The sequence below is a fragment of the Corvus hawaiiensis genome, chromosome 1 (assembly GCF_020740725.1).
Source record: "Corvus hawaiiensis isolate bCorHaw1 chromosome 1, bCorHaw1.pri.cur, whole genome shotgun sequence".
Classification (NCBI taxonomy): domain Eukaryota; kingdom Metazoa; phylum Chordata; class Aves; order Passeriformes; family Corvidae; genus Corvus; species Corvus hawaiiensis.
Genome location: NC_063213.1, coordinates 40,304,567 through 40,331,566, shown reverse-complemented (window position 1 = coordinate 40,331,566; position 27,000 = coordinate 40,304,567). Strand labels below are relative to the sequence as shown.

The window sequence follows — 27,000 nt, the reverse complement described above, 5'->3', positions numbered from 1 at the left end:
CCCAATTCCTAAGTGCAAAGAAGCACTTGTAACTACTTTTTTCTCCCATCAAAAACTTGGAGCACATATGAAACTGTGAAGACCACAACAGCCTCACATGAGATAAGTTGTTTAGGCTATGTATTCAAAAGAGATTGAAAGTCAAGACGGTGTCTTACTTCTGCTGTTCCCAGTCACTCTTTTCCACCAGGGTCTGCTCTCCTGTGCCAGCACAAGTACTTCTATAGATGCATTACACATCAGAGCAAAGACCTAAAATATTTTTAAGCCAGCTCAGTTCTCTAATCTAGCTCATCATTATATTTACACAAATGCTCGTGTTTGCCCTTGAGTACGGCTGGCTTTGGTTGGGTGGTTTTTGTCACAACTGGAATTTTTTGCCTTGAATCATTTCATTGACACAGTTTATATCACAGCCTCAAAAACAACTGGTACTGGCAGAAGTTTGGGAGGCTTTTTCTGTGGAAGAGAGACACCAAATAAGCCAAGAAGTCAGCTCTAGAAATATAAAATCAGCTTTCACTGAAACACAACTTTCAGTTTTACCCTTAGCTCACAATGCTCAACTGAAACACTCTTCTACCTTTCCTGAGAAAAACTAAGTCAATCAAAATGCAACTCTACAAGAAAATACATTAAAAACTTCAGCATATCTCTTACCAGTTCCTCTTTCTGAGCATAAAAAGCTGCTGAAAGGAGCAGAAGAATATTATTGTGAGGACTTGTTTTCATACTCAGAAGATCAGCAAGTTATAGTCAACTACTACATGTTCTCCCATCTTTGAACTCTATACTTTTTCTGCAAGAGTGAACATCTCAGGCAGACAGACCTGGTTTTTGTAGCAACTTTATACTTCCACTGCTTTCACACATACGAACCTTTAGTGCTAGAGAAAACAAATGCTAAATCTCAGCCCTTTCTGAATTTCATAGAGCACTGAAGTTCATTGCACAAGTATCTTCTTAAAAACTATCTTGAAAACTGAAGGATATATTTCATGGATGTTCACTGACTATGCTTCCCAAGGGACATCCATATCTAAATGTTCCCATGTTTGAAAACACGGGAAACAACATCCTCCAAGAATTCCCAGGTATGGAAATTGCGTACTTGCTAGGATACCACTTGCTAGGACACATTGGCTTAAGTATCATTGGCAGGTAGAACAAAAAAAGAATTCTCATAATGTAAAACGTCATATGTACTTGAAAGCACGGGAGAAATCAAGATGGCAATTTCCTGCATATGTGGTTATGCCAGAAACAGTGTTGCTAATCCAATCTATGCTTAACTTGGCAATGTGGAACGACAAATTAAACAAAAAAAAAAACCAAGACAAAACAAGCAAACAAATAAAAAAACCCACAAAAAAACCCCAAACAAACAAACAAAAAAAAACAAACAAAAAAAACCCCACAAAACCAAACCAAAATCCAAACATGACAGAATCTGTCTTACGCTATCTAAACTGAACTAAATTCTCGATGTATGAACATTCTCATTGATTTTCACATATGTGTGGGTGTGCATGTCTTTGCATGTCTCAGTATGTATGTACACACACACATATATATATATATGTGTATACATATATACACAGTACTACCGCTCAAAGATGCATTTTGGATCTCTAGAATTTTCTAGCCAGAATGTTTCATTTCAGAAACAAAGCAATTTGGGAGTGCTTACAGGGTACAGTACTATTGAGTTACTTTGCCTATAAAAATTGGGAGAACTCTCAACATAATGCAAGGGCCCAGGTATCAACATTAGGTATCTACTACAAGTAGACCACAAATATTAGAGTTTTTTGGGCTCTGATGTGCATTTACCCCCAAGTGAAGCATTTCTATACACTTTTTTAAAAGTTATACATTGTGCTGGTTTGGGCTGGTGTAGATTTAACTTTCTTCAGGGGCTGTGTTTTGGATTTGTGCTGAACACAATGATGGTAAATATAGATGTGTGTTTGTTATTGCTGAGCAAGGCTTACAGAGAGCCAAGGACTCTTCTACTTCTCATATGGCCACACTGGTGAGGAAATGGGGAGTGCATGGGAGGTTGGAAAGAGACACAGCTGGGACAGGTGACCCAAACCCACCTAAGGCGTATTCCAGAGTACATGACATCATGCTTAGTTTATACAGAAGGAGGAAAGGGGGGATGTTTGGAATGATGAGGTCTGTCTGCCCAAGTAAAAGTTACATGTGATGGGGCCCTGTACTCCTGGGAATGGTTGAACACCTTCTTGCCCATGGGAAGCAGTGAATTTATTCATTGCTTTGCTTTGCTTGCATGCATGGCTTTTGCTTTCCCTATTAAACTATCTTTATCTCAACCCATGAGTTTTTTAGCTTTCACCCTTCCAATTCTCTCCCCAGTCCCACTGGTGGCTGCTTGGGGCTTGCTTAATGGCTGGGGTTAAACCATGACACAGATCTGTTTGCAATGGTTTTTCCCCTCATCAGGATAGGGTGTATAGGCATATTGGGAAAATATCCCATAAAGATACAATTCAGTCTGAATTTGATCTTCTCACCCACATGCCATATCTGTTGATCTGGAGAAAAAACTTGCTGGGAGCCAGTGTATAAAACTACTATTGTTTCTAGGCCTTCCTTAAAAAAAAAAAAAAAAAAAGTTTCAAGGACAATTTAAAAAGGCTTGCAGGCTCTATTAGAAAAGGTGATCTTTATAGAAAGCTGATTCTTTCTTCAGTTGTCTTACTATTACTGAAGAAAGTCATGAAGTATCACCTTTCACACTGTAATAAAAATACAATTATCTAATTAAATTCAAAATTTGCACAGGTGTTTCAATTTCTTTATGCTTCTGAATTTTCAATATTATTATACGCATCTTTGAGTAAGTTATAAGGACAAATCAAAGTATCATTAATTTGTAATTTAGTGTTCCAGTACTAGATACAGAACTTCTGGTATGCTTAAAACAGAAAAACACATTAAAGTTCTAATTTACATCTATTATTCCTTCAGATGCATCATGGAACAAAGTCTAAAACAACAAGAGGAAGTATAAGCCGCATTCTGAAACTTACAAAATAAAATTTCCCTTCAATGTGATTTGTTATTTATATTATCAAAACCAGGCAACACTGCACGGTCCACACATGGGATGTTATACATTTACACAAAAGTATCTAGCAAATTGTCAAGCTGTCAGTTTTAAAAGAAATGCTGTAGACAAACTGTACCCTTAAGTTGTGGCAAAGTGCTATCCATACACATAAAAACCTGAAACGCTCATATTCTAAAAAGGTACTCCTAATATGCATCTGACAGATTCTTCTAAGAAGAATTTCCTTCCAACTAGAGATGTTTTTCAGTGAATTAATATTCCAATTTCCTGTAAAATATTGAAGGAACTGTGTGAAGTCTGTAAATATATAAACAGCTCGAGAATTTTTTTTTCTTTTATCTATGAAACAGAAATCTGAATACTTAAAAAATGGTAAAATATTTTGCTTACTGAGATATATGCCTTCTCGAATGAACTTCATTCACTGCCTTTATCCAGCTTAAAAGCTGGATAAGCAAGCTTATCAAGAAATTGCATGAATATTTACATTTTAGAGGGAGACATGGAAAAGTAAGTATTTGCAAAAAGACGACACAAGCAGTAGCAAATCCAATTTTACAACAACTCTAAAATAAACCTAGATTTTTGATTCCTGATTTCATGGAAGGTGTCAATTTCACCTTACTTTAAACTCCTCTAAGAGATTTATGCTAAGATCCCTCTGTAGCAAATGAAGAGAGATAGACACATCAGGTGGTTGATTCATCTCCTCCTAACATAACTGTTTAAGGTAGATGGGATGAAACTCATTATTGGAATGCCTATTTTTTTTCCATTACTTTCAGTAATGATCTAGCTGCTTGACTTCGATAAGATGCCCAGCTTTTAAATTGCTACATATAAGTAAGATGAATCCCAGCCACACAGAGACTTGTTTCTGACAGTAACTGCTGTCTCACAGTAAGGTATGAATTAGATGACTTTGCAAGTATTTGGATTTGCTGGAAACTAATATACAAGATAATTAACCAATAACAACTTTTCTGTCTAGCAATCACATTCAGTATGGATTAAATGGAAAAACAAAAACAACCAGAAAGAAAGCAAACAGATGAAAATTTTACCTGAATAAGATGGTGACTTCATTTTCTTCTTTTGCACAGAACTTAAAATTCTCAGATCTAAATAAAGTCTGTTGACACAGATGCCCCCAACAATCATCATGAAAGTCAGTAGATGAAATAAGCACATAGGCTCATAACATAATAATCTAGACATATTTTATTGTACTTTTTAATATTAAAATGTATTACTTCCTAGCTCACTTAAAAACATCATCTGAAAAAGTAAGACTACATGGGAAACTGAGCAAAGACTAAAGAGAAGGAAGGAAGGGAGTTGAGACATCACCTCATTCTGTTCAGCTCGCTACCAAACCACAGCAATGGGCACCCTTGAGAAACAGACCAGAAGCAAAATAGGACAAGACACCTAAATTGAACTGTCACATGATCCTGCGATGAGAAAAACATTTAATTCCACAGTTTTCTCCTCCAAATTCTTTCTTAAAATCCTTCTGGAATAAGCTAAAGCTTTTATCAACCCTTCTTGAGACAGGAGGTAGAAAGAGAACTAACACACATGTTAAATTGTAAATAATAATCAACAAAACCTACCCACAAATTACATTTACATAGTCCTTCATCTCCCAGTTTCACAATTTGGCACCTTGCTCTCCATAAAAATACACAGTCTGCAAGTGGGATCACATAGTTATTAACATTGTACTACCTTTCTAGTCATAAAATCATTTACCCCTGCTTGTATAGATTAAATTGTGGAGAACCTAGATAGATACCGGGCAGTAACCCAGGAAAAGAGCTTTCTTCAGCAGAACAGATAGCAAATGCAGATATATGGGTCTGTCTGAAATCACAGGGTACTTAAATTCAAACTCCTTCAATTGGAAGAGATGGAGCAAACCAAGCAAAGACTAAGTCAGTTTGGACAATCCTTGATAGAGCTTTGAAATCTGGCTTCTGTGAAAAAGCAAGCAACTGAACAAAGGCCACACCAGAAACTAAATCCCAAGACCCAAATGAAAAGAGCAAACAGCTTTAACTGACCATCAAAGAAATGGTAAAACAACAAGCAAGCTATTTAGGAAACATCCAAGACAGCAAGGTGACGCATAACAGCACAAGAAATTCAAACAGCACACTATATACTGAGCAGTAAAGCAGAACAAGAAATAGTAAGATTTGAAATAGTAAGGATTTGCCAAGATACTAATGCAGCTAACATCTAGAATATAGAAGAGAATGGGAAAGGCAGAAATAAACCCATCAGAGGTATTCCAAGTCCTGCAGTTCAGATGTCATAAGAACATAGTTTATCTAAATGTAGCTCATTTAACATTACTTAAAATAAAAATGAAAGAAGAATTTTAGCAAACAAATGCCAGTAACATTGGACTAAAAGACATTTACAAGCTATCAATTAGTTTGATTAAATGACTAATCTTATTCTAACAAAAAGTATTAATTCATTATCATTATTATCTCCTCTGAAGAAATAATAACATAATAATTATTATAAATTACAATAATTGTTGTACAATTTATGTAAGTCCTACAGAAATAACTATTTCCAAGAAGTACATTGTTGATTTATAATGTATTATGGCAGTACTTTTTTTCCCCTCGCGATAGCAGTCTAAAGTCACCATGCAGTCTATAAAATTATTACATGGTATACCCCACCCCTCAGCATTAAAGTAACTCTTTAGAAAGTGGATCAGGACCACTCACTTGATAGAAAAGAAGTACAGAAAACTGTTTTCACACTCCCTTTCATGTAAACAATCTGTGCTATGGCTTTAAGCTACTTACAAGCTGTTGTGAGTACAACAACTTTCCTCTACTCAGGATAGGAAAAATACATCTGTATGGACTAGTCCATGTTACTTCCGAAGTGGCCTGCTTTCTTTTAGTCCAAGATTTTTTTTCATTCTCTCCTGTCTAGTATCAAGTTATCTCTTACGGTGGGACTTCTATAATTGCCACTGGAACATTTTTCCAGAGATAAATACAGGTATCTTCATGCTTTCTTACTTTTTTTCACATAATTTCCAGTTTTACTCCCAAGTATAATGCTGTGTCACAATGGACATGGTATTAAGTACATTCAAATGTCAGGTGACAGTAAACTAGACAAACTTCTTACTTAACAAAAACTATATAAAATTAAATCATTTGACCATCTTTTTGTAAGGCAGTCTCTGTCAAGTACTTATCATGTTCTTCCTTGAGGTTCATCCAGGTGTCTTTTCAGCCATGGGGTGCCCATAATGAAACATAATGTTCTACACAGAGTTGTGCTGCGGGTTACACATGGGGACAGTACTGCCTGCATGCTCAACCTATATTGTCCCTGTGGATTCCACCTCCAATTGCACTGGACTTTTTGCTGACACACATTATTATAAACCTATGTCTACACCACAACCAAACTTACACAGGTGTATTTCCTTGCTATCTTTCATTCTCAGAGTGAACACCTGCATTAATCAACTTTCAGAAGATCCTCTGGTAAAAATATCAGCATTAATCTACTGAAAGGATTATTTAACTTTTGTTACCTTTCTATTCAAATCAGTAAAGCCCCTCCAGGAGTCATCTGTTCCATGAACGGCAGAACTAGCACAAGACCAGTTTTCCACTAGTTTTTTGTTCTCCCTCATCATTCCACAGTACCTTCAGTTTCATATTCTCTTGGTTATCTAACTATCTAACAACAAACTACTGTCACATGACAGAATGTACTGCAGCTATTTGGAAGGGAACATTTCAGCTGAGTTTAAAAACTTTTCTCACCAAGATTGAATTGTTTCACTGCTTGCTATCCATCACCAAATTTTTACAAACATTGAAAGAACCTAAACTCTCAAACTTTGTTGAAATTGGTAAAATGTTTCAGATACTATTTTTGGAGGAAGAAAGCGCTGCTGGAAAATCTGGTAATCAGTTTGACCATATAGCATCATAAAGGCTAAAGTATGTATGAAAATACAACACACTCCCTCATCTTAAATTAACCTTTCCCAACACAAAAATGCTTTAAATAAGTGAAAATATTATGTCACCACAATAAGCAATGCAGCTACTGCAGGTCTCTACATGAAACCATACCAGAATATTGATTTATGTAGTGCTCTCATGAGATATGGTTATAAACAGAAGCAGTGATCAGTACTAAAAAAGAAATTTGGTTAACAGAACACAGTATACAGAGTATGTAGTCCATAAACAGAAAGATCAAGGGATATTTTCTCCTCCACAGCGGAGAAGATGAGCGACACAAGTAAAATAGTACCTTCAATTACCACTCAAATGGGAGTTTCCTCAAAACATAACAACAAGAAAACTCCTCAACTTTAGCACAAAAAGCTAAATTAATAACATTATTCTGTGCATCAGTTTTCTAACATTTGAAAACAATTTTATTTCAGAAAGATCAAGTTAGCTCGCCAACTAATGTGGAACTTTCTTGCCCGCTTCTTAATGACACCTGAGGGATCTACTCACAGTTTCTCAACAGCTTTTCCAGATCAGTCAAGTTCTCAAGGAATTATGATGGGATTCTCTATTCCACCCAATCTCAAAATTTACTTCATTTCCCAGAGTTTATCTAAATTGTCTCTATACATATACAGTTATATACATCTCTTGATCTGCTGTCAATATGTCCCTCTTCTTAAATTACAGTCCTTCTTCTGAAACAAAGAAATGGAAGGTACAAATGAAAGAAAACATCATTCTCTATAAACATGGACAATTGCTCTGTCTGGGAAGGCCTTCAAGACAGCATGATAATAAAGACTGTCACCACTAACTTGGAGCAGATTGTTTCTCATGACTTATGAGATGGGAAAAGAGTTTAGGATTCATTACCAATTCCCTAGAGCAGTCTTTTCCTCAATTTTTAATGTATTAAGCGTAAACACACCTATTTAATACATTTGGTATGCTAAACATACACATTGCTGCATTTTTTAGTTCAGGGACATAACCAAGTAAAAGGAGGTTAATTAGTGTGATAGTGGAATACAACCTAGTATGAAGTAAAATTAAAAACCATCACAGTTACAAAGCACAATTATATAAGTCCCTCTCTAAACATAAAACAGTGTCTGCAGTTATTTTATGACAACACAGGGTTTAAAAATTGCATTAGCAAATTGATTCAGTCAAGCCCAAATACAACCATGCTAGGTACATACAGTGATGCGTTTTTATCTAAACCATTCTGCATAACCCTGCTTAGTCAAATTTAAACAATAAGCGTCCAACACTCCTTTTGACATTTACTGTTTTGTTTCTTTACTATATTGTCTGCTCCAAGAAGGGTGGGTTGCATCTCAAACTACCCCGAACTATTACCTGTCAATTCAGAAGAAAGCAATTTCTGCCATTCTAAGATGACAATGCTGTCTCCTCTCTTTCTCTTTTCAGTTTGGTTTTTTTTTGTGCAGAAGCTAATATTGGTAGGTGGACAGTCCTAATTTTTTGATTTCTTAATAGCCTTTAACATCTACTTAAATAATACCAAAAAAAACCCCACACAAAAAATCCAAGCAGTGATTAAGTCTATAGGCTCTGATTTTTCCTTCAAGACTTGCGCTAAAATACTGTGCCAGTTCACTTTATTCCTTGTGAACAAGCTTCCGTTTCAAAAAGCCCACCATCACACAAAGTATTAACCAAGCACCTGGAAGGTGGCATCCAGCACATGCTGCTGTTTGCAAAGCCTTTTTAGAATTTTTAAATTATTATGACGTTGGAAAGACTGATATTTTAGCCTGTCATTTTAAATATTACTCAAGCATACATTCTAAATACAAAGACATCTGTACTGTATCCCTGTTCTCTTTGCCGACTGCAGACAAACAAGGATCACTGCTTCCATGATTTTGCCTGTGGAGTAGAACTGACAAGTAATGTCCCAAAGGATCCCTTAACTTGAGAGACTGCAACATGTAAGGGACATTTTATCCTCAATCCTGCATCCAAGTACCTGGATAAAGAGGTAGAAAAAGAACTGCCAAAGTTCTAGGTCTGATGTGAACTTCCATGCATAAAGAGGGTATGAGAACAATAATAAATACAGTATAAGCAAAAATTGTATTAAAAAAAGAGTACTTAAAACCACAGAACACTACTCTCAAACAGAAATTTCCTACAAAATATAAAAATCCCAAGAGATATACAGGAAAAGAAAACAGGCATCTAACAGGCAAAAAGAAGAAATAAATGTAGATAGGATAAGAAAGATTACAATTCAGTGAGCCTGAGTGCCACAGCAGCATGGTTTTGACACCTCTGACACCTCTATTTTAAATTGGTGTTTAACAGAACACAATAACTTCTCATCAACAGCTTCTCTGGCCAGTTGTAAGTGAACAAAATGAATTTATTATTTCAGAGAAGTTGAAAAAGATGGCACATAACTAGTTACACCAAACTCTTACTACACTTTAAATACCCAAACCATCACTCACAGATCCAGTGCCACTCAGAGATTGTGCTACGCTTCAGGAATATTTGGACAACCAATTAAGGCAGCCTTGCAATCCCCTTACCTTTGCTCACTAAGAAGTATAATCATTAGTCTTCCAAGGTAAGTGACTTGAATATTTAACATATTACAAGGTCTCACTCTTGAAGCCATTTTAGGATTTAGGGATTTCTAGGGATTAAGTGCCAATCATTATCATTCTGGCACTAGGAATTCACAAGCAACAATTTCAAAAATGGCAAAATGAATTATGTTCAACTGCCAAATGCCTGAGTCCTTGACTCACTCTTAATTCAGAGGAGCAATCAGTAGCTCCCCTGATAGCTTGGAATGTTTAATTACTTATGACAGCCTGCAGGCCAAGCATTCTTACAGGTATAAGGCCATCACATGTGGTGGTGGTAAATGATACTGTTTACATGCACCTTTTCATAATTTAAACCCACACTTCTTTATCTATAAGGATATTCTATATATAGATAAGTTACTACACTACTGCAGTTAGTTCATTTTTGCACCAACTTAACCCACAGTAACCACCGTGTGTAAGACCAGGCAACATCAAAATAGGCAGGCAACCAACTATTGCAGAATAGCTTGTTCCTGCACCTTGTTCCTGACTCCATTGTAACTTGCCTATCTGCTCCAAGAGTAACTATGAAGATGGAAGTTGCTGGACTGAATGTTATATGCAGGAGTATTTAAAATGAGTATAGGATGGCTCCAACTACTGATGCAAGTTTGCAGTTTTCTTGCTTTTGCTTTGCAAGCCCAAAGTCAGCTACAATATTTTTAAAAAAAGACAAAAAGATTTATATCTCAATTGCCACCTTCTGTGCATGACAATCAGTGCTCAGTCACAACAAATGAAAAGTTGGGGGAGGGTGGAAGGGAGGGATTTTTTTTTTATCATTTACATTTCACGGAACTGGACCACATTATCTTTTTATCTCCACAGTCATCAACAACTTACATTTTAATCAGGCCTACCAGCTTTAAAAATACTATAAGCACACCTCTAATGGTTTCAATCTAAACTATATAACCAGTTTCAAGTTTCTATTAATATATTTCAATAAACTATATGACAATGGTACATATTTAATAAGCAGTGATCTAATACTAATCTCTAATAATCTAAATTTATGGTAATTATTTTGATTTCCTTGAAATTATGACAGCTGGGAAGGGTGGACTTTCCACAAATTAAATGTCAAAGGAGCAGGTGGGGGGGTCTAATAACTTCATAGTTCAAAGATGGAATTTTTTAAAAATAATGGTGAATCTTAGCCTTACCTTGTGACAAAAGCTGTAGATTTAGAAGATCATGTAATTATGTTAAAATAAGTGCCTTTTGTGTTATTACCAGGCAGTCTTTCACAAAATGTCACACACAGTCTTTAGAGATTATACTTTTAATCAAAGTTCCATGCAAACAGTTTGTTTGTTTTTTCCAGTTCAACACTACTGCTGCCTCCACACAACAACACAGCTAAGATACCTCACACTTCATTAAGTCCAAGCACAAAGAGCAAGAAACCATTATTGTACTTGATAAACCCTGTTAACAATTTTTGTATTGTAATACTGCTTCAGAAGCGGGAAGATCTGTGTAGTAAATAATACTGTTTAAAATATTCTAAAACTCCTGTTCTACTTGGACAGAGCCCATAGCATGCCTATTCCAATTGTTTTCACTATGACATAGTTCATAAATATTTTATTTCAAAATGTTACTACTCCTCAAAAGAAGCTGGAGATCTGAAGAAATACAGGTAAGAAAAATTAGTTTCTGTTGGCTCTTGCTCAATGCAAGCCTTCAGGGTCTGAAAAGGAGCAGTTCTTGAATTCAGAAAGGGCCTTTGATAAGAAAGCCACATCTAGACACTCAAGCCACAGATAATTTTTCTTTGAACAAAATGTCCAAAGAAGGACTAGTTCTGCAGTGCTTGAAAAATGTAAGTAAAAAGTAAAAAGACTGCTAAATTAATAGGATCACCTAAGAAGCCTCCCTTTTCCCTTGAGTTAAGGCAGTCCTCCAGCAGTTCGCTTCAAGAAATATTAATCCCCAAAGACCAGAGGATTTTGCAATGTTGATACGTCCCTGAATTAATTGGTGTTAATCATTCTAAATTCCTTCCTTTGGAATTCTTCAAATAATATTTGATGAAGGATCTTCAAATAATATTTGATGAAGGAAGAGTATTGAGACATGACAGCAATCAATAAATTCAGTTCCTATTGCTTGAAAGATTTAGTAAAGGAAAGAAGAGAGCTGAACATCTCAGTTCTGGAAGTAGTATTTCATTTTAATAGAACATTAATGATTATCTGCAGGAAAAAAAAGAAAGCAAGGGAAAAATTAGCCAGATGGAGTAAATATATTCTCTTCCTTTTAAGCTCAGGTCCTCAGAAATGGAGGGATAAAACCCCTTCACTGGCATTATTTTTTCCAAATTCAGCTAAACTTTCTTGATGCCAGCAAGAAGCTCCCACATACAACTGATGCTGCCAGAGCTAAGGAATGTAAAGCCCAGGACAATCAGCTTTACATTAAGCGTAAGTATTTTTTCTTAGCTTTTTCAAGCCTATAATAGAGATTTGAATGAAAAAGAACTGCCAGCTGTTGAACTACATCAAAGTAGTGGCATTGCTTCTTTTAATTTATTTAAGCATCTGTCTTAAAAAATAAATAAATTGGTCTGCAACTTTTAATACTCCATGATTATTTGGCATGTGATGCCAAAAGTTACTACAATAATTAACAAACAAATGAAATAACTTCTAAGAACTGTGACAGGCCTGCTTCATATATCATTAAATGAAGAGATGACCAAAGATGACCCCTTATTAATTAGTATTATTATAATTTTTTTTAATTTGTTAAAAAATAGTCAACCATACAAGACAATCCTCCAACAGGAAGAAAAATTAAAACAATATGATGTAGTCATAATCCTTTAGATTCTGAAACACTCCCCTTCTTTCACTTGTTTACACTATGTTTAGAGTTGCAGGATATGTGATAATGAAGCACGGTAGTTTCAAAAAAGATTAACAATCTGTGGAAGAGGGCATGAAGAAAAGACAGAACTATGAAATAGTTGACAAGTCAAGCTGACTTGACTAGTATCTTAACCTCCTACAGAATGGTCTCTGCAGCTTTCATGACAGTTAAATTACAGAAAGTTTCTACATCTTATCAGTCTCTTCAAATGAGCATTTTAGATACCTGCAATGTTGAGGGTTTTTTCTCTTTTTATTAAGAGGATCTGGATTTTCATTTGCTGTTTTATTTCCCAAAATTCTCAACCAGTATTAAACAGTAGATTAGTCTTCTGCAGTACAAACAAGACAAAAATTATCCAGATACATCTTAACAACGACATCATACTTGCACGTTTGTTTCCTGAATTTATATTTGAATCCTATTCAAAAATGCCATTAATTTTTCCTAAAATCAAATATACAAAGACCAAAAGCACAGCAAAAAGGAATATTAATAGAGTATCAAATTCACCCCATATATGAACTTCAGACCTGCTCACATCAGATTTTCACCATCTACCCTCTGAACAGTTTCTTCTTCTACCCAGAAGGGTTCAGGATGAGAGAAAAACCCTTTGCTTCTCTTCAGCAAGTTTGCAATTGTAATCAAGAAGGTTTGTTAGCAACTTACTGAGTTACAGTGATTTGGAGTATAAAATTAGAAATTCAATTTATTTTCCATAAAAAACATATGCTAAAATCAAGATAATTTGCAATTTAATCAACAATAGTACATACTTATTCTACTTTTCCTCATCAATAGAATTGGAACAGAATTAACTTCTCCTCATTCCCAAATAAAACTTTTAGCTATTCTATCATTCTCCTTTCTGTGCTATCATTAATGCTTTGTAAACAATCTACTGCCAGTTTTGTGAAGCTTGTAACTTCTGCACTAGGAACCTAGGCACTGATCCACATCTGAAACTGAGATTTGTAAAGAGAGATGTAATCATGCTATTAATCCACCAATGTTTTCCAGAATGTTTGATTTACAGGGTGAATATAAACAAATAGGAGATTCCACTCAGCCTATTACGAAAATAACTTCAAAAATAGAGTACTAGAAGGACTTCCTTGAACTTCAGTGTGAAGGGTAGCAATTCTGATAATGAATATTAGTTAAATGAGCCATCTAATCTGCTAAAAAAGTAGCATTGATTCAAGTGAATCTGAACAGTGACTAACACACAACAGACACTGGTTATATCTACTTTATCTCATGGCCACTGCTTCTCTGGGCATGGAAGAGAATCCAGAGCCAATAGGTCTTTAAAATAATGCACTCAACATGCAAATATTCTGAATTACAAAATTAACATGTAGCTTTCTTCCAGCACCCAGGAACTATTTGAACTTTCCAAGTCTCATTCAATTCACCATTCTGACACTCCATGGCTACCTGCTATGATTAGAAGTTTATGTGGCAGATGAGTTGTCTCAAAACTAGCATACTGCTGCTATATAATCCTAGGTTCAGACCCATACAGATCCTTTCAGCTGCTACTTTATGATGTGTAGTAAACATTAAACAGAACATGCTGCCCAAAAGAGAGTACGGTGCCCTTCACAGTTCTCCTTGATATCAGCTCTGAAAGGTGCCCAAGTGATTCCACACAGCCCTCTGACCATCAAGGTCTAAACCTTGCTGCAATTAAATGACACTGAGGAAAAGTGATGATACAGAGTCTTCTGTTTTGTCCTACAAACAGATGCAACTATAGAGCTCTAGACAGAAATACCGCTGCAGTAAAATATAGCTGCAATAAAAGCAGATACACATTTTCCATTTAGAACTGTAACTTTTCAATGTCTTATATAAAAAGCTGGGCAGATTAAAAGGAAAGCCACAGATAATATTGCTTCAATGAATCTCTAAAACCCTATAACAAAACAACTTTCATCCAGGCTGTGCCTAAAATTCCACCTTTTTTTGTGTGTCTGAAACAATAAATCAGACACTCAATCTGACCAGAGATGTACAGTTTCAGTAATGCTTTTCTATCAATTTAGAATGAGATGTTTTACAAAATTTCAGGTTGGCATGATTTAGTATTTATATTTTCATAGCATTGGTAGCTCAATCAATTATGATTAAGTGCTGTACCAGCATAAAATGCTAGTTATGGACCCCTTCTTATGAAATTTATGTCAGAAATTAAACAGAAAATGAGTAGAGTGGGCCGTTCTAGAGACTACAAAACAACAACATGCTTAAAGTTCTCTACAGTCAGAGACAGCCTGGCTAGGATCAGACTGTAAATATCTGTTTACATTTGCAACAACACACAACATAAAAGAGCCTGAAAAAGATTAGGATAATTCAAGTTTAATTGACATGCATAAAAGATGTCCCAGGAAATACAAACCAAGTTATACAATCTTCACATTAGAATGAAGCACCTCCTGGGTTTAGGACTTTCATTTGTGCCTTGCATAAGTTTAAAAACAAAATAATAAAGAAAGATCTGAATACAGAAACCATGTAACCACACATTACTTAAGGAAACACAGTGTGACTATAAATATTCAAAAATTCTTCATACTATTATCATAGAATGGTTTGGGCAGGAAGAGACCTTAAGATCATCAAGTTCCAAACCCCCTGCCATGAGCAGGGACACCTTTCCCCAGGTTGCTCAGAGCCCCATCTAACTCAACCTTGAATACTTCTAGGAATGAGGCATCCAAAACTTCTCTGGGCAACCGGTTCCAGTGGCTCACCACCCTCCCAGGGTGAGGGAGTAATTACTTCCTCATATTTCATCTAAGTCTACTCTCTTTCAGTTTGAAGCCATTCCCCCTTGTCCTGCCACTACATGCTCTTGTAAAAAGTCCCTCTCCAGCTCTCTTATAGTCCCCTTTAAGTACAGAAAGGTGCTCTAAGATCTCCCCGGAGCTTTTTCTTCTCCAGGCTGAACAATCCCAACTTTCTCAGCCTTTCCTCATAGGAGAGGTGCTCCATCCCTCTAATCCTCTTCACAGCCTTCTTGTGGACTGACTCCAACAGGTCCATGTCCTTCTTGTGCTGAGGACCCAAAAGCTGGACACAGTACTCAAGTAAGGTCTCACCAGAGCATGAGGTATTTCCTCAGGTATTCCTTTTTCAGTAAGACCTATAGACATGATATTCAGAAACCACCCCTAGAAGAGGTCCCTCATAACCACAATCTTGCATTGTGCCAGGCTGGCTGCAGATTTCTCTGTATGAATTCTTGGTTTTGTCTCGGTTTTGAAAGACAGGTGTCTGCTAAGGAAGGCAGAGGCCCCCCTTGAAGTGGCAGATATAACCCCTTTTCCCTCCAAGTTATTATATTTTGAAATCAAGGGCCTTTAGGCAAAGATGTGGGAAATAGGAATAACAGTTCTTTACTCTATATATATATGTATATAACCAGTCAAACAAAACAACAACAACTCTGGCAGTAACAGCAATCACAAACCCAGTCCCAGCCTTCTCGGCTGTCAGGCCCTTTCCCCTCGGGTGCAGTTCCGCTCGCAGCCGGCAGGGGCGCTGGCGGCTCCCGGTGAGCAGGGCAGGTGCGATGGTTCCCCCGCGGCTGCAGGGGGCGCTCCGGAGCGAGCTCGGGAAACCCGCGGCTCTGGTGCCCTGGGATCCCGGGAAGGGATGGAACAAAGGCTTCACAAACCGCTGGGCAGCCGATCCCGGACTCTCGGGAACGGCAGGCTGGAATGGCAGGGACGAACGCAAATCCCGGGTGGCAGACGAGATGTATCCAGATGGGAAAAACCACGGAGGCCCAGGCAGGCAGGGCGAGCAGGGCTACAGCGTAGCGAAAGCTCGAAGCAGCAGCGGGGCAGGGCAGCCACAGCTCGGTCTCCAGCAGGGCAGGGAAAGCGGCTTTTGGGGTCCCGGTGTTGCTTCCAGCAGGAAGAAAGAACGGCCAAAAAGAAAGCAGCAGCAGCTCCTTTCTCTGCAGCTTCTCTCTCCGGACGCTCAGAGCGAACTGCCCCCACACCCAGGTGTAGACAAAAGAGTAGCCAGGCCCGCCCCACTCCCCTTTTTGTCTTTCTTAAGTACAGCTATTTGTCCCCTAGCAACATGCATATGGGAGAAAATTCCTTTAACAGGAAAACCTAAGACTAAACTAAAACCCCAACATTATCCACCCCGAATTTTTTCCCATACTAACATGTTACATGAAACTTAACTTTTTTTAACCATATAAATCTATGCATTACCCAAATTATATACAAATATACATGCTGATATTGATACAAGTACAGAGCCATGGGTAGTTCACCCTAAAACAAGGTCCCCTTGAGGTAAGCATCGGGTCTCTCTATCCTTTTGCATCACCCACCAGGTGCAACCTGGTCCCTGAGCAAAAACAACCCCACGGATGGGTTTGTCTTTGCTCAAGGCAGACTTTACCCAAACAGTTTTTCCAAGCATACCTCTCATGTGCACCACTGGAACCTTATCTCCATCTGTTGTTTGTAGGGGTTCGGATTGGGCAGGGCCTGCTCGGCTGGTGGAACCTCGAGTGTTAACTAACCAGGTGGCTCTTGCTAAATGCATCTCCCAGTTTTTGAAAGTCCCCCCACCCAGTGCCTTCAAGGTGGTTTTAAGCAGTCCATTACACCGCTCAACCTTCCCAGCTGCTGGTGCATGGTAAGGGATGTGGTACACCCACTCAATGCCATGTTCTCTAGCCCAGGTGTTTATAAGGCTGTTCTTGAAATGAGTCCCATTGTCAGACTCGATTCTCTCAGGGGTGCCATGCCTCCAAAGGACTGGCTTTTCCAGGCCCAGGATGGTGTTCCGGGCAGTAGCATGAGGCACAGGGTAGGTCTCCAGCCACCCAGTGGTGGCTTCTACCATTGTGAGCACATAGCGCTTGCCTTGGCGGGTTTGAGGCAGTGTGATGTAATCAATCTGCCAGGCCTCCCCATACTTGTATTTGGACCATCGCCCGCCATACCACAGAGGCTTCACCCGCTTGGCCTGCTTGATCGCAGCGCATGTCTCACAGTCATGGATAACCTGGGAGATACTGTCTATGGTTAGATCCACCCCTCGGTCTCGTGCCCACTTATAGGTGGCATCTCTGCCCTGATGACCTGAGGCATCATGGGCCCATCGAGCTAGGAACAGTTCTCCTTTATGTTGCCAATCCAAGTCTATCTGGGACACCTCTATTTTCGCAGCCTGATCTACCTGTTTGTTGTTACGATGTTCTTCATTAGCCCGGCTCTTGGGGATGTGAGCATCTACATGACGGACCTTCACGGATAGCTTCTCTACCCGAGTGGCAATGTCTTTCCACTCTTCAGCAGCCCAGATTGGTTTTCCTCTGCGCTGCCAGTTTGCCTTCTTCCACCTTTCCAGCCAACCCCACAGAGCATTGGCTACCATCCATGAATCGGTGTAGAGGTAGAGCTTTGGCCACTTCTCTCTTTCAGCTATGTCCAGAGCTAATTGGACAGCTTTGAGCTCAGCAAATTGGCTCGATCCACCTTCTCCTTCAGTGGCCTGTGCAACTTGTCGTGTGGGGCTCCATACAGCGGCTTTCCATTTCCGGCTAGCGCCTACAATTCGGCAGGAACCATCAGTGAAGAGGGCGTATTGTCTTTCACTCTCTGGTAGCTCGTTATATGGTGGGGCTTCTTCGGCACGTGTCACCTGCTCCTCTTCTTCTTCAGAAGATAACCCAAAAGTCTCACCTTCTGGCCAGTTTGTAATTATTTCCAAGATCCCAGGGCGACTTGGGTTTCCAATTCGGGCGCGCTGCGTGATGAGGGCAATCCATTTGCTCCAAGTAGCGTCGGTGGCGTGATGCGTGGAGGGAACTTTTCCTTTGAACATCCACCCCAGCACCGGTAGTCGGGGTGCCAGGAGGAGTTGTGCCTCTGTGCCGATTACTTCTGAGGCAGCCTGGACTCCTTCATAGGCTGCCAGGATTTCCTTCTCGGTGGGAGTGTAGTTGGCTTCAGATCCTCTGTAGCTTCGGCTCCAGAATCCCAGTGGTCGGCCCCGAGTCTCACCAGGCACCTTCTGCCAGAGGCTCCAGGACAGACCATTGTTCCCGGCTGCAGAGTAGAGCACGTTCTTCACCTCTGGTCCTGTCCTGACTGGGCCAAGGGCTACGGCGTGAGCAATTTCCTGTTTGATCTGGGCGAAGGCTTGCTGCTGTTCAGGGCCCCAGTGGAAATCATTCTTCTTGCGGGTAACCAGGTAGAGAGGGCTCACGATCTGGCTGTACTCGGGAATGTGCATCCTCCAGAAACCTATAGCACCTAGGAAAGCTTGTGTTTCCTTCTTGTTGGTCGGCGGAGACATTGCTGTGATCTTATTGATGACCTCAGTGGGAATCTGACGTCGTCCATCTTGCCACTTTACTCCCAGGAACTGGATCTCTCGGGCAGGTCCCTTGACCTTGCTCTTCTTGATGGCAAAACCAGCTTGCAGGAGAATTTGAATTATTCTCTCTCCTTTCTCAAACACTTCGGTTGCAGTGTTCCCCCACACAATGATGTCATCAATGTACTGCAGATGTTCTGGAGCCTCACTCTTTTCTAGTGCAGTCTGGATCAGTCCATGACAGATGGTGGGACTGTGCTTCCACCCCTGGGGCAGTCGGTTCCAGGTGTACTGCACGCCCCTCCAGGTGAAGGCAAACTGAGGCCTGCACTCTGCTGCCAGAGGAATGGAGAAGAATGCATTGGCAATGTCAATAGTGGCGTACCACTTTGCTGCTTTGGACTCCAGCTCGTACTGGAGCTCCAACATGTCTGGCACGGCAGCGCTCAACGGTGGAGTCACTTCATTCAGGGCACGATAGTCCACAGTCAATCTCCATTCCCCGTCAGACTTGCGCACAGGCCAGATGGGGCTGTTGAAGGGTGAGTGGGTCTTGCTCACCACCCCTTGACTCTCCAGCTCGCGGATCATCTTGTGGATGGGGATCACAGCATCTCGATTTGTCCGATACTGCCGGCGGTGCACTGTCGAGGTGGCAATTGGCACTCGTTGCTCTTCCACTTTCAGGAGCCCAACTGCAGAAGGATTCTCAGATAGTCCAGGCAGGGTGTTCAATTGCCTAATGCCCTCTGCCTCCACAGCAGCAATCCCAAATGCCCACCTGAGTCCTTTTGGGTCTTTGTAGTAGCCATTCCGGAGGAAGTCTATGCCCAGAATACACGGGGCCTCTGGGCCGGTCACAATCGGATGCTTTTGCCACTCCTTCCCAGTCAGGCTCACCTCAGCTTCCAAAAGGGTCAACTGCTGTGATCCCCCGGTCACCCCAGCGATGGATACAGGTTCTGCCCCCACATGTCCCGATGGCATTAAAGTACATTGTGCCCCAGTATCAACCAATGCATCATATTTTTGTGGCTCTGATGTGCCAGGCCATCGGATCCACACCGTCCAGAAAACTCGGTTCTCCCGTGCCTCTTCCCGGCTAGAGGCAGGGCCCCTCTAGCCCTGGTTATCATTCTTTCCCTGGGCGTACATGCTCGAGGTACCTTCAAGGGGATCCGACATATCGTCCTCCCTTCTGTAATGCCTGGCAGCTCGGTCACGGGAGGCTGAGGCTACCTTCACCTTAGCGGAACCCCCTCGGTTAGTGCCTCCCTCCTTGAGTTCACGCACCCGCGCTGCCAGGGCAGAGGTGGGTTTCCCATCCCACCTTCTCATGTCTTCCCCATGCTCACACAGGAAAAACCACAGCTCAGCTCGTGGGGTGTACCCTCTCTCTCTAGCAGGGGGACGACGGGCTCTGACTTGGGGGCCTGTGACTCGCACTGGTGCCACACTGACCCTCCTCATCTCCTCCCTCATCTCCTCCCTCATCTCCTCCCTCATTTCCTTCCTCATCTCCTTCATGTCCTCTTTGAGGTCCTGGACCACAGCAGAGACATGAGCTTTCAGCGGGCCATTGATCATGCTGTCATAATGCCTGAGCCTGTTGGCAACAGAGCCCACTGTTTCTCGGGTATTGTCAGCATCAATCGTTGCAATGAAGGTGGTGTATTGCGATGGCCCTAGCCTTGCCAGGTTCCACATCATCTGTCCTGTGCACCTGACCTTATCGGGGTCATTATCATGCTGTCCATCCTTCCCAAAGAGTACCTCTAATATTGCCACCTCTCTTAGCTGTTGGATCCCTTGCTCGAGTGTCTTCCACTGCATTCTATGATGATACTCCTGCATTCTTTCTTTGTGAATGAACCTTTCTCTCACACTCATTAAGAGCCGCTCCCAGAGAGAGAGAGGCCCTGGCTCCCTCACAAATATCTGGTCCACACCTGGGTCCTGGGTCAACGATCCCAGATACCTTGCCTCACCACTATCCAGTTGCACACTTGTGCCCATAAGGTCCCAAACCCGAAGCAGCCAGGTGGTATAAGGCTCACGCCCCCTTCGCACAATGTCGTTTCGCATAGCACGGAGACTGTCGTGCGACAGGGACTCAGTGATGACTTCTGGCTCTGGCTCTCCTGCTGGTTGTGAGGGCCCTGGTTGCCCATCATCATTAACTGGTCGTACTGATTTGGTCTTATACTTCCTCCTTTGCACAGGGGCGACCGCTGCTGGCTGTGGTTGTCCTTGTGGTTCAGCTGAAGCCTGGACGGTTGTAACATCCGTGGGTTCCACTGCTGCACCATCGGACTCACCCTCTTTGGGGCAGGGAGAGGGTTTTTCACTAGCTGAGGAGGTGTATTCCCTTAGCAATTGGCATATCTCCTGGCGCACCTGGCCCATCTCCTGGCACATCTCCTTGCGCACCTGGCCCATCTCCTGGCATATCTCCTGGCGCACCTGACCCATCTCCTGGCATATCCCCTGGCGCACCTGACCCATCTCTTGGCACATCTCCTGCATCCCTTTTGCCAGTACCCCCACCCAGTTTGGGTAGTCCATTTCTGAGGTGGACTGTTGGGCAGTATCAGTCTGTGGGGCGGGATCTCTAGTGTCTGGGGCTGTGGCAGGCTCTGGCTCTGGGGTAGGATCTCTAGTGTCTGGGGCCATGTCAGGCTCTGGGGCAGGATCAGGCTCTGGGGTAGGAACTCTACTCTCTGGGGCCATGTCAGGTTCTGGGGCAGGATCTCTAGTCTCTGGGGCTGGTGTCCGGGTAGATATCCAAGCCAATCTCAACTTATCCTTGAATGCTAAATAGAGTAGGCCTATCAGCAGCAGATGGTTAGTATTCAGAGGGAATTTAAACCCTTCGAAAATTGATGGGGTGGGCCCAAAGAACTGGTTGAGGGGTTGGGAGAAAACTTCCCCTGGTGTCATTTCCTCACAGAAGGTACCATTGTTAACATAACCCCAAAAACATGTGCTCAGTGTGTGATAGCTGTTTATCCATGTGCCCACATTCCGGAGGAAGTTAAAAACCCATGAATTCCTCACCTTCTCGACCCATAACGCAAGCTGGATAACAGCAATGGTAGCCTTAGTCAGAGGACCCATATTCAAGTAAGGAGCTGCAAAGGGGAAGAATATAGCCACGGCTACATGCCACCCAAACCAGGGTAAACTAGACCACATAGTGCTGCCTAACAAGGTTCCAATATCCAGCACACAAAATAAAGTTATCGAGGAACTGTTATTCCTTTTTCACCTCTATCTCTTAATGCCCTCATGCCCCACGTTGGGCGCCAAGATCTGTCTCGGTTTTGAAAGACAGGTGTCTGCTAAGGAAGGCAGAGGCCCCCCTTGAAGTGGCAGATATAACCCCTTTTCCCTCCAAGTTATTATATTTTGAAATCAAGGGCCTTTAGGCAAAGATGTGGGAAATAGGAATAACAGTTCTTTACTATATATATATATATGTATATAACCAGTCAAACAAAACAACAACAACTCTGGCAGTAACAGCAATCACAAACCCAGTCCCAGCCTTCTCGGCTGTCAGGCCCTTTCCCCTCGGGTGCAGTTCCGCTCGCAGCCGGCAGGGGCGCTGGCGGCTCCCGGTGAGCAGGGCAGGTGCGATGGTTCCCCCGCGGCTGCAGGGGGCGCTCCGGAGCGAGCTCGGGAAACCCGCGGCTCTGGTGCCCTGGGATCCCGGGAAGGGATGGAACAAAGGCTTCACAAACCGCTGGGCAGCTGATCCCGGGCTCTCAGGAACAGCAGGCTGGAATGGCAGGGACGAACGCAAATCCCGGGTGGCAGACGAGATGTATCCAGATGGGAAAAACCACGGAGGCCCAGGCAGGCAGGGCGAGCAGGGCTACAGCGTAGCGAAAGCTCGAAGCAGCAGCGGGGCAGGGCAGCCACAGCTCGGTCTCCAGCAGGGCAGGGAAAGCGGCTTTTGGGGTCCCGGTGTTGCTTCCAGCAGGAAGAAAGAACGGCCAAAAAGAAAGCAGCAGCAGCTCCTTTCTCTGCAGCTTCTCTCTCCGGACGCTCAGAGCGAACTGCCCCCACACCCAGGTGTAGACAAAAGAGTAGCCAGGCCCGCCCCACTCCCCTTTTTGTCTTTCTTAAGTACAGCTATTTGTCCCCTAGCAACATGCATATGGGAGAAAATTCCTTTAACAGGAAAACCTAAGACTAAACTAAAACCCCAACAGTTTTCTTTCACCATAGGTCCCTGCCTACCAAGTTCTGCTGGAATTGTTCCACAAGGGCCACCTGTAGAACTTTTCTCCATCAGGACAAACAAGCATAATTCTTTAGCAGGTTTATTGTTTTCTGCTCTGACAGCAAGGTGGGAATGTCTCCCACACTATGCACTCCTTTCCTTTTCAACCCAGGTAAAAGCAGAAACTGTGTAATATATCTTCAAGAGATTTGGAATGTGAGTGGTCCCATACTCCTATACATGGTATGAAAAGCCTATCTGTGGGTCCAAGAATTTTCTTAAAGCAGTTCATTGGTGTGGCTGCTGCAGAATTAAAGTCTTAGTCTCTAGAAGCCCTTTCTCCAGCGTATTGCTCACTTCACTAATTTTTTTTTTTAATCAAAATATACCAGTAGAGTCTGAAACTAAGGCACCCCTCTAAAGATAGTATTTTTTAAGAACATTAGTTACAGATGAATGAGCTGCCTTTGTTATACTGTCAGCCTGCAGATTCTTATAGCAAGAGATTAACAAGTGTTACTATTTCCAGAAGGACTGATGGAGAAAAATGAAATAGAGCAGTAATATAAGATTCTTTTATAAAGCAAAATAATTTCAGCCATATCCCAATTACACAGTCACATAACACTGCTTCACAGGTAGTCCACTGGAACATTACTCTAGTTAGATCAAGGCAAGTTTGGGTCAGTTTTCAGATTTGAAAGACTCCAGAAAATTGAACTCACTCTATTTAGGATGAGTGTGCAGCTTGTAAACGCAGAACTACAGGTTTCAGTAGATCTTAGAGCAGACCTTCTCTTTTAATAAAAGCTGATAGGATAAATTCAATGCAGAGATTTCTCAATATTTTAGCATATGCTTCACATTCATCTAACATTTTGTAGTAACTTTGTCATGATTTAACCCCAGCCAGCAACTAAGCACCACACACTCAACTTGTCACCTTCTCCACTGGGGAGGAGAATCAGAAAAAAGAAAATAAAACTCATGGGTCAATGTAAGAACAGTTTGATGACTGAAACAAAATAAAATATTATAATATTGTAATATTATAGTACCAGCATTTATTATAATATTAATAGCAAATGTAATTAAAGGGGGGGGGGGGGGCAGAATAAAACTTAAGAAAAACAAATTATGCTCACTGCAGTTGCTCACCACCTGCTGAAAGATGCCCAGCCAGTCCTCGAGCAGCCATCGGCAGTGCCTGGCCAACTCCCCTCAGTTTATATACTGGGAATGGCATTCTGTGGTATGGAATATCCCTTGAGCTAGTTCAGGTCAGCTATTCTGGATACACTCCCTGCCCCCAGCTTGTTGTGCAGCTCTTCCCTGGCAGAGCATGGAAAACTGAAAAGTCCTTGATTTAGAGTATACTCTACTCAGCAACAACTAAAACCTCAGCGTGTTATCAACATTATTGTCATACGAAATTCAAAACACAGCACTGTACCAGCTACTAGAAAGACTATTAACTCTATCACAACTGAAATCAGGATAAACTTTCACTAAGAACCACTTGACATGTACTTAATGGACAGTATATTTATCCTCAAATACTGTGAGATATAAGCATCAAGATCACAAATGCTCCAGTCTTTGGCATACATGGACTGTATGAGTTAGGAACAATATGACAGCATGCATCCATACAGTACATACTAACTATCATCAGGAAGAAAGTAACTTAGTCTTAATTTCATTAAGGTTGTTAAACAACAAGGCTCAATTAAATTCAGAAACAATAGATAAAATGTCGTCAGCTCTCCCCAAAAATTCAATAGGTACTACACTTGTACTAGTTGTAGGACTAAATAAAGTGTTCGTTTAAATACTGTAATAGTTTTAAACTAATTGCTGTAGTAATGGTCCAAATAAGTTTCTGTTCTTCCAATTTTCCTGAACGCCTGCAAATCTTTGACAGAAATATAAATGCTTTTCAAGGGCAATTTTGAGCCAGCTTTTGAAAAGTACGTTTAGACTACTCTATATTTAGAATGGAACAAAGATAAGGAAAGGCTGTTGAGACAAGAGTGCCCCTCAGTGGCAGTATGCTGATATAAAATACAATTATATGGTACCTTAAAATAATACTCTGCATATTTATTTTCATCACTCAAGGAAAAATGCACCATTAAATCACATTCTTTCAAAACTGCACCATTACTAAGAATCAGAGGGGGTTTAGCACATGTCAGAGGGGGTTTAGCACATATGGTTTGATAATGAATGAAGTATGTACACGATCAGGTAAAAATATTTACTGTGAAACAACTATTGCTAAATATTTATGGCTGAGTGCTTTGTGGATGGGTGTGTGTATGTGCCTACACTTTCCTGTTATATTTAAAGAAGAGAGATTGAATTTTGCAGAAAGACTTCTCACAACAATTCTGCAGCATTCAAATTGTGTATTTTCTTCTGTGTCATAAGCAGCAAGAAAACATGCAGTACTTCTTTGAGGACTTCAAAAACTACAGGATCTGAATTGCCTGGAAGGCTTGCTGTGTGTACCAGGTTGTATTAGTTCACTCAAAGACTAAAACTATGCCATGCTTTGCACTGTTCACACACATATTGCTTTCAAAGCCTGTCCTGGAACCTGCCTGGATTCCTTCCTCCACACTGTGATGATTATAGAAGCATAAATCAAGAATATTCACTACTACAGACTTACACAAACAGCACCTCACTGCAGCTGATCTGGGAACAACTGAAGGATACTAAACAATTTCATGGTAAGATTGGAATAGAATAGACAGCTGTTATACTTTGTATGTTCACTAGCACCTATTCTATAATCTGGTTATTTCTATATTCTTGCAAATTTAAATAAAAACAGGCCTTGAAGCATAACTATAGTTTAAATATTTTAGGGCTAAATCATCTCCTCCATCATATTTGATATCCATAGCTGCAAAAAATATAGTCATGGCTGATACCACGAAATTGTATTAGCAATTATTTTACTTCTGTGCCTGGGAAGATCACAGAACAGATCCTCCTAGAAGCTATGCTAAGATTCAGGGAGGACAAAGAGGTGATTTCAGGTGAGCCAGCATGGCTTCACCAAGGGCAAGTCCTGCCTGACCAACCTAGTGGCCTTCTGTGATGGAGTGACTACATCAGTGGACAAGGGAAGGACTACAGATACAATTTATCTGGACTTTTGTAAAGCCTTTGACATGGTTCCCCACAATAGGAATTGATGAGTGGACTGCTAGATGGATAAGAAATTAGTTGAATGGCTGCATTCCATACTATCCAGAGGGCAGTGATCAGTCCCAATGGACATCAGTGACAAGTAGTGTCCCTCAGGGGTTCATACTGGGACCAGTGTTATTTAATATCTTCATTGATGACATAGATGGAAGGATCAAGTACACCCTCAGCAAATTTCCAGGTGGCACCAAGCTGAGTGGTGCAGTCAGCACACCTGAAGGAGGGGATGCCATCCCAAGGGACCTGGACAAGCTCGAGAAATGGGTCCATGGGAATCTCATGCAGTTTAACAGGACCAACAGTAAGGTGCTGCATCTGTGTCAGGGCAATTCCTGTTATCAACACAGGTTGGGGGATGAACAGATACAGAGCAGCCCTGGAGAGAAGGATTTGGGGTGCTGGTGGGTGAGAGGCTGGACATGACCCAGCACTCAGAAAGCTGAATGTGTCCCGAGCTGCATCCAAAGCAGTGCGGCCAGCAGGGCAAGGGAGAGGATTCTGTCCCTCTACTCCACTCTGGTGAGAGCCACCTGGAGCACTGCATCCAGCTCTGGGATCCTC

At 41.3% G+C, this 27,000-nt stretch overlaps 1 protein-coding gene across 1 annotated transcript in view; it reads right to left on the bottom strand.

Annotated features, from left to right (window-relative positions):
- NEK10 (NIMA related kinase 10) overlaps positions 1-27,000 on the bottom strand; it is an 88,500-nt gene that overhangs the window by 40,265 nt on the left and 21,235 nt on the right. Inside the window, 1 exon segment of the mRNA XM_048301646.1 lies at positions 10,323-10,397. Coding sequence (XP_048157603.1) covers positions 10,323-10,397 — 75 coding nt within the window.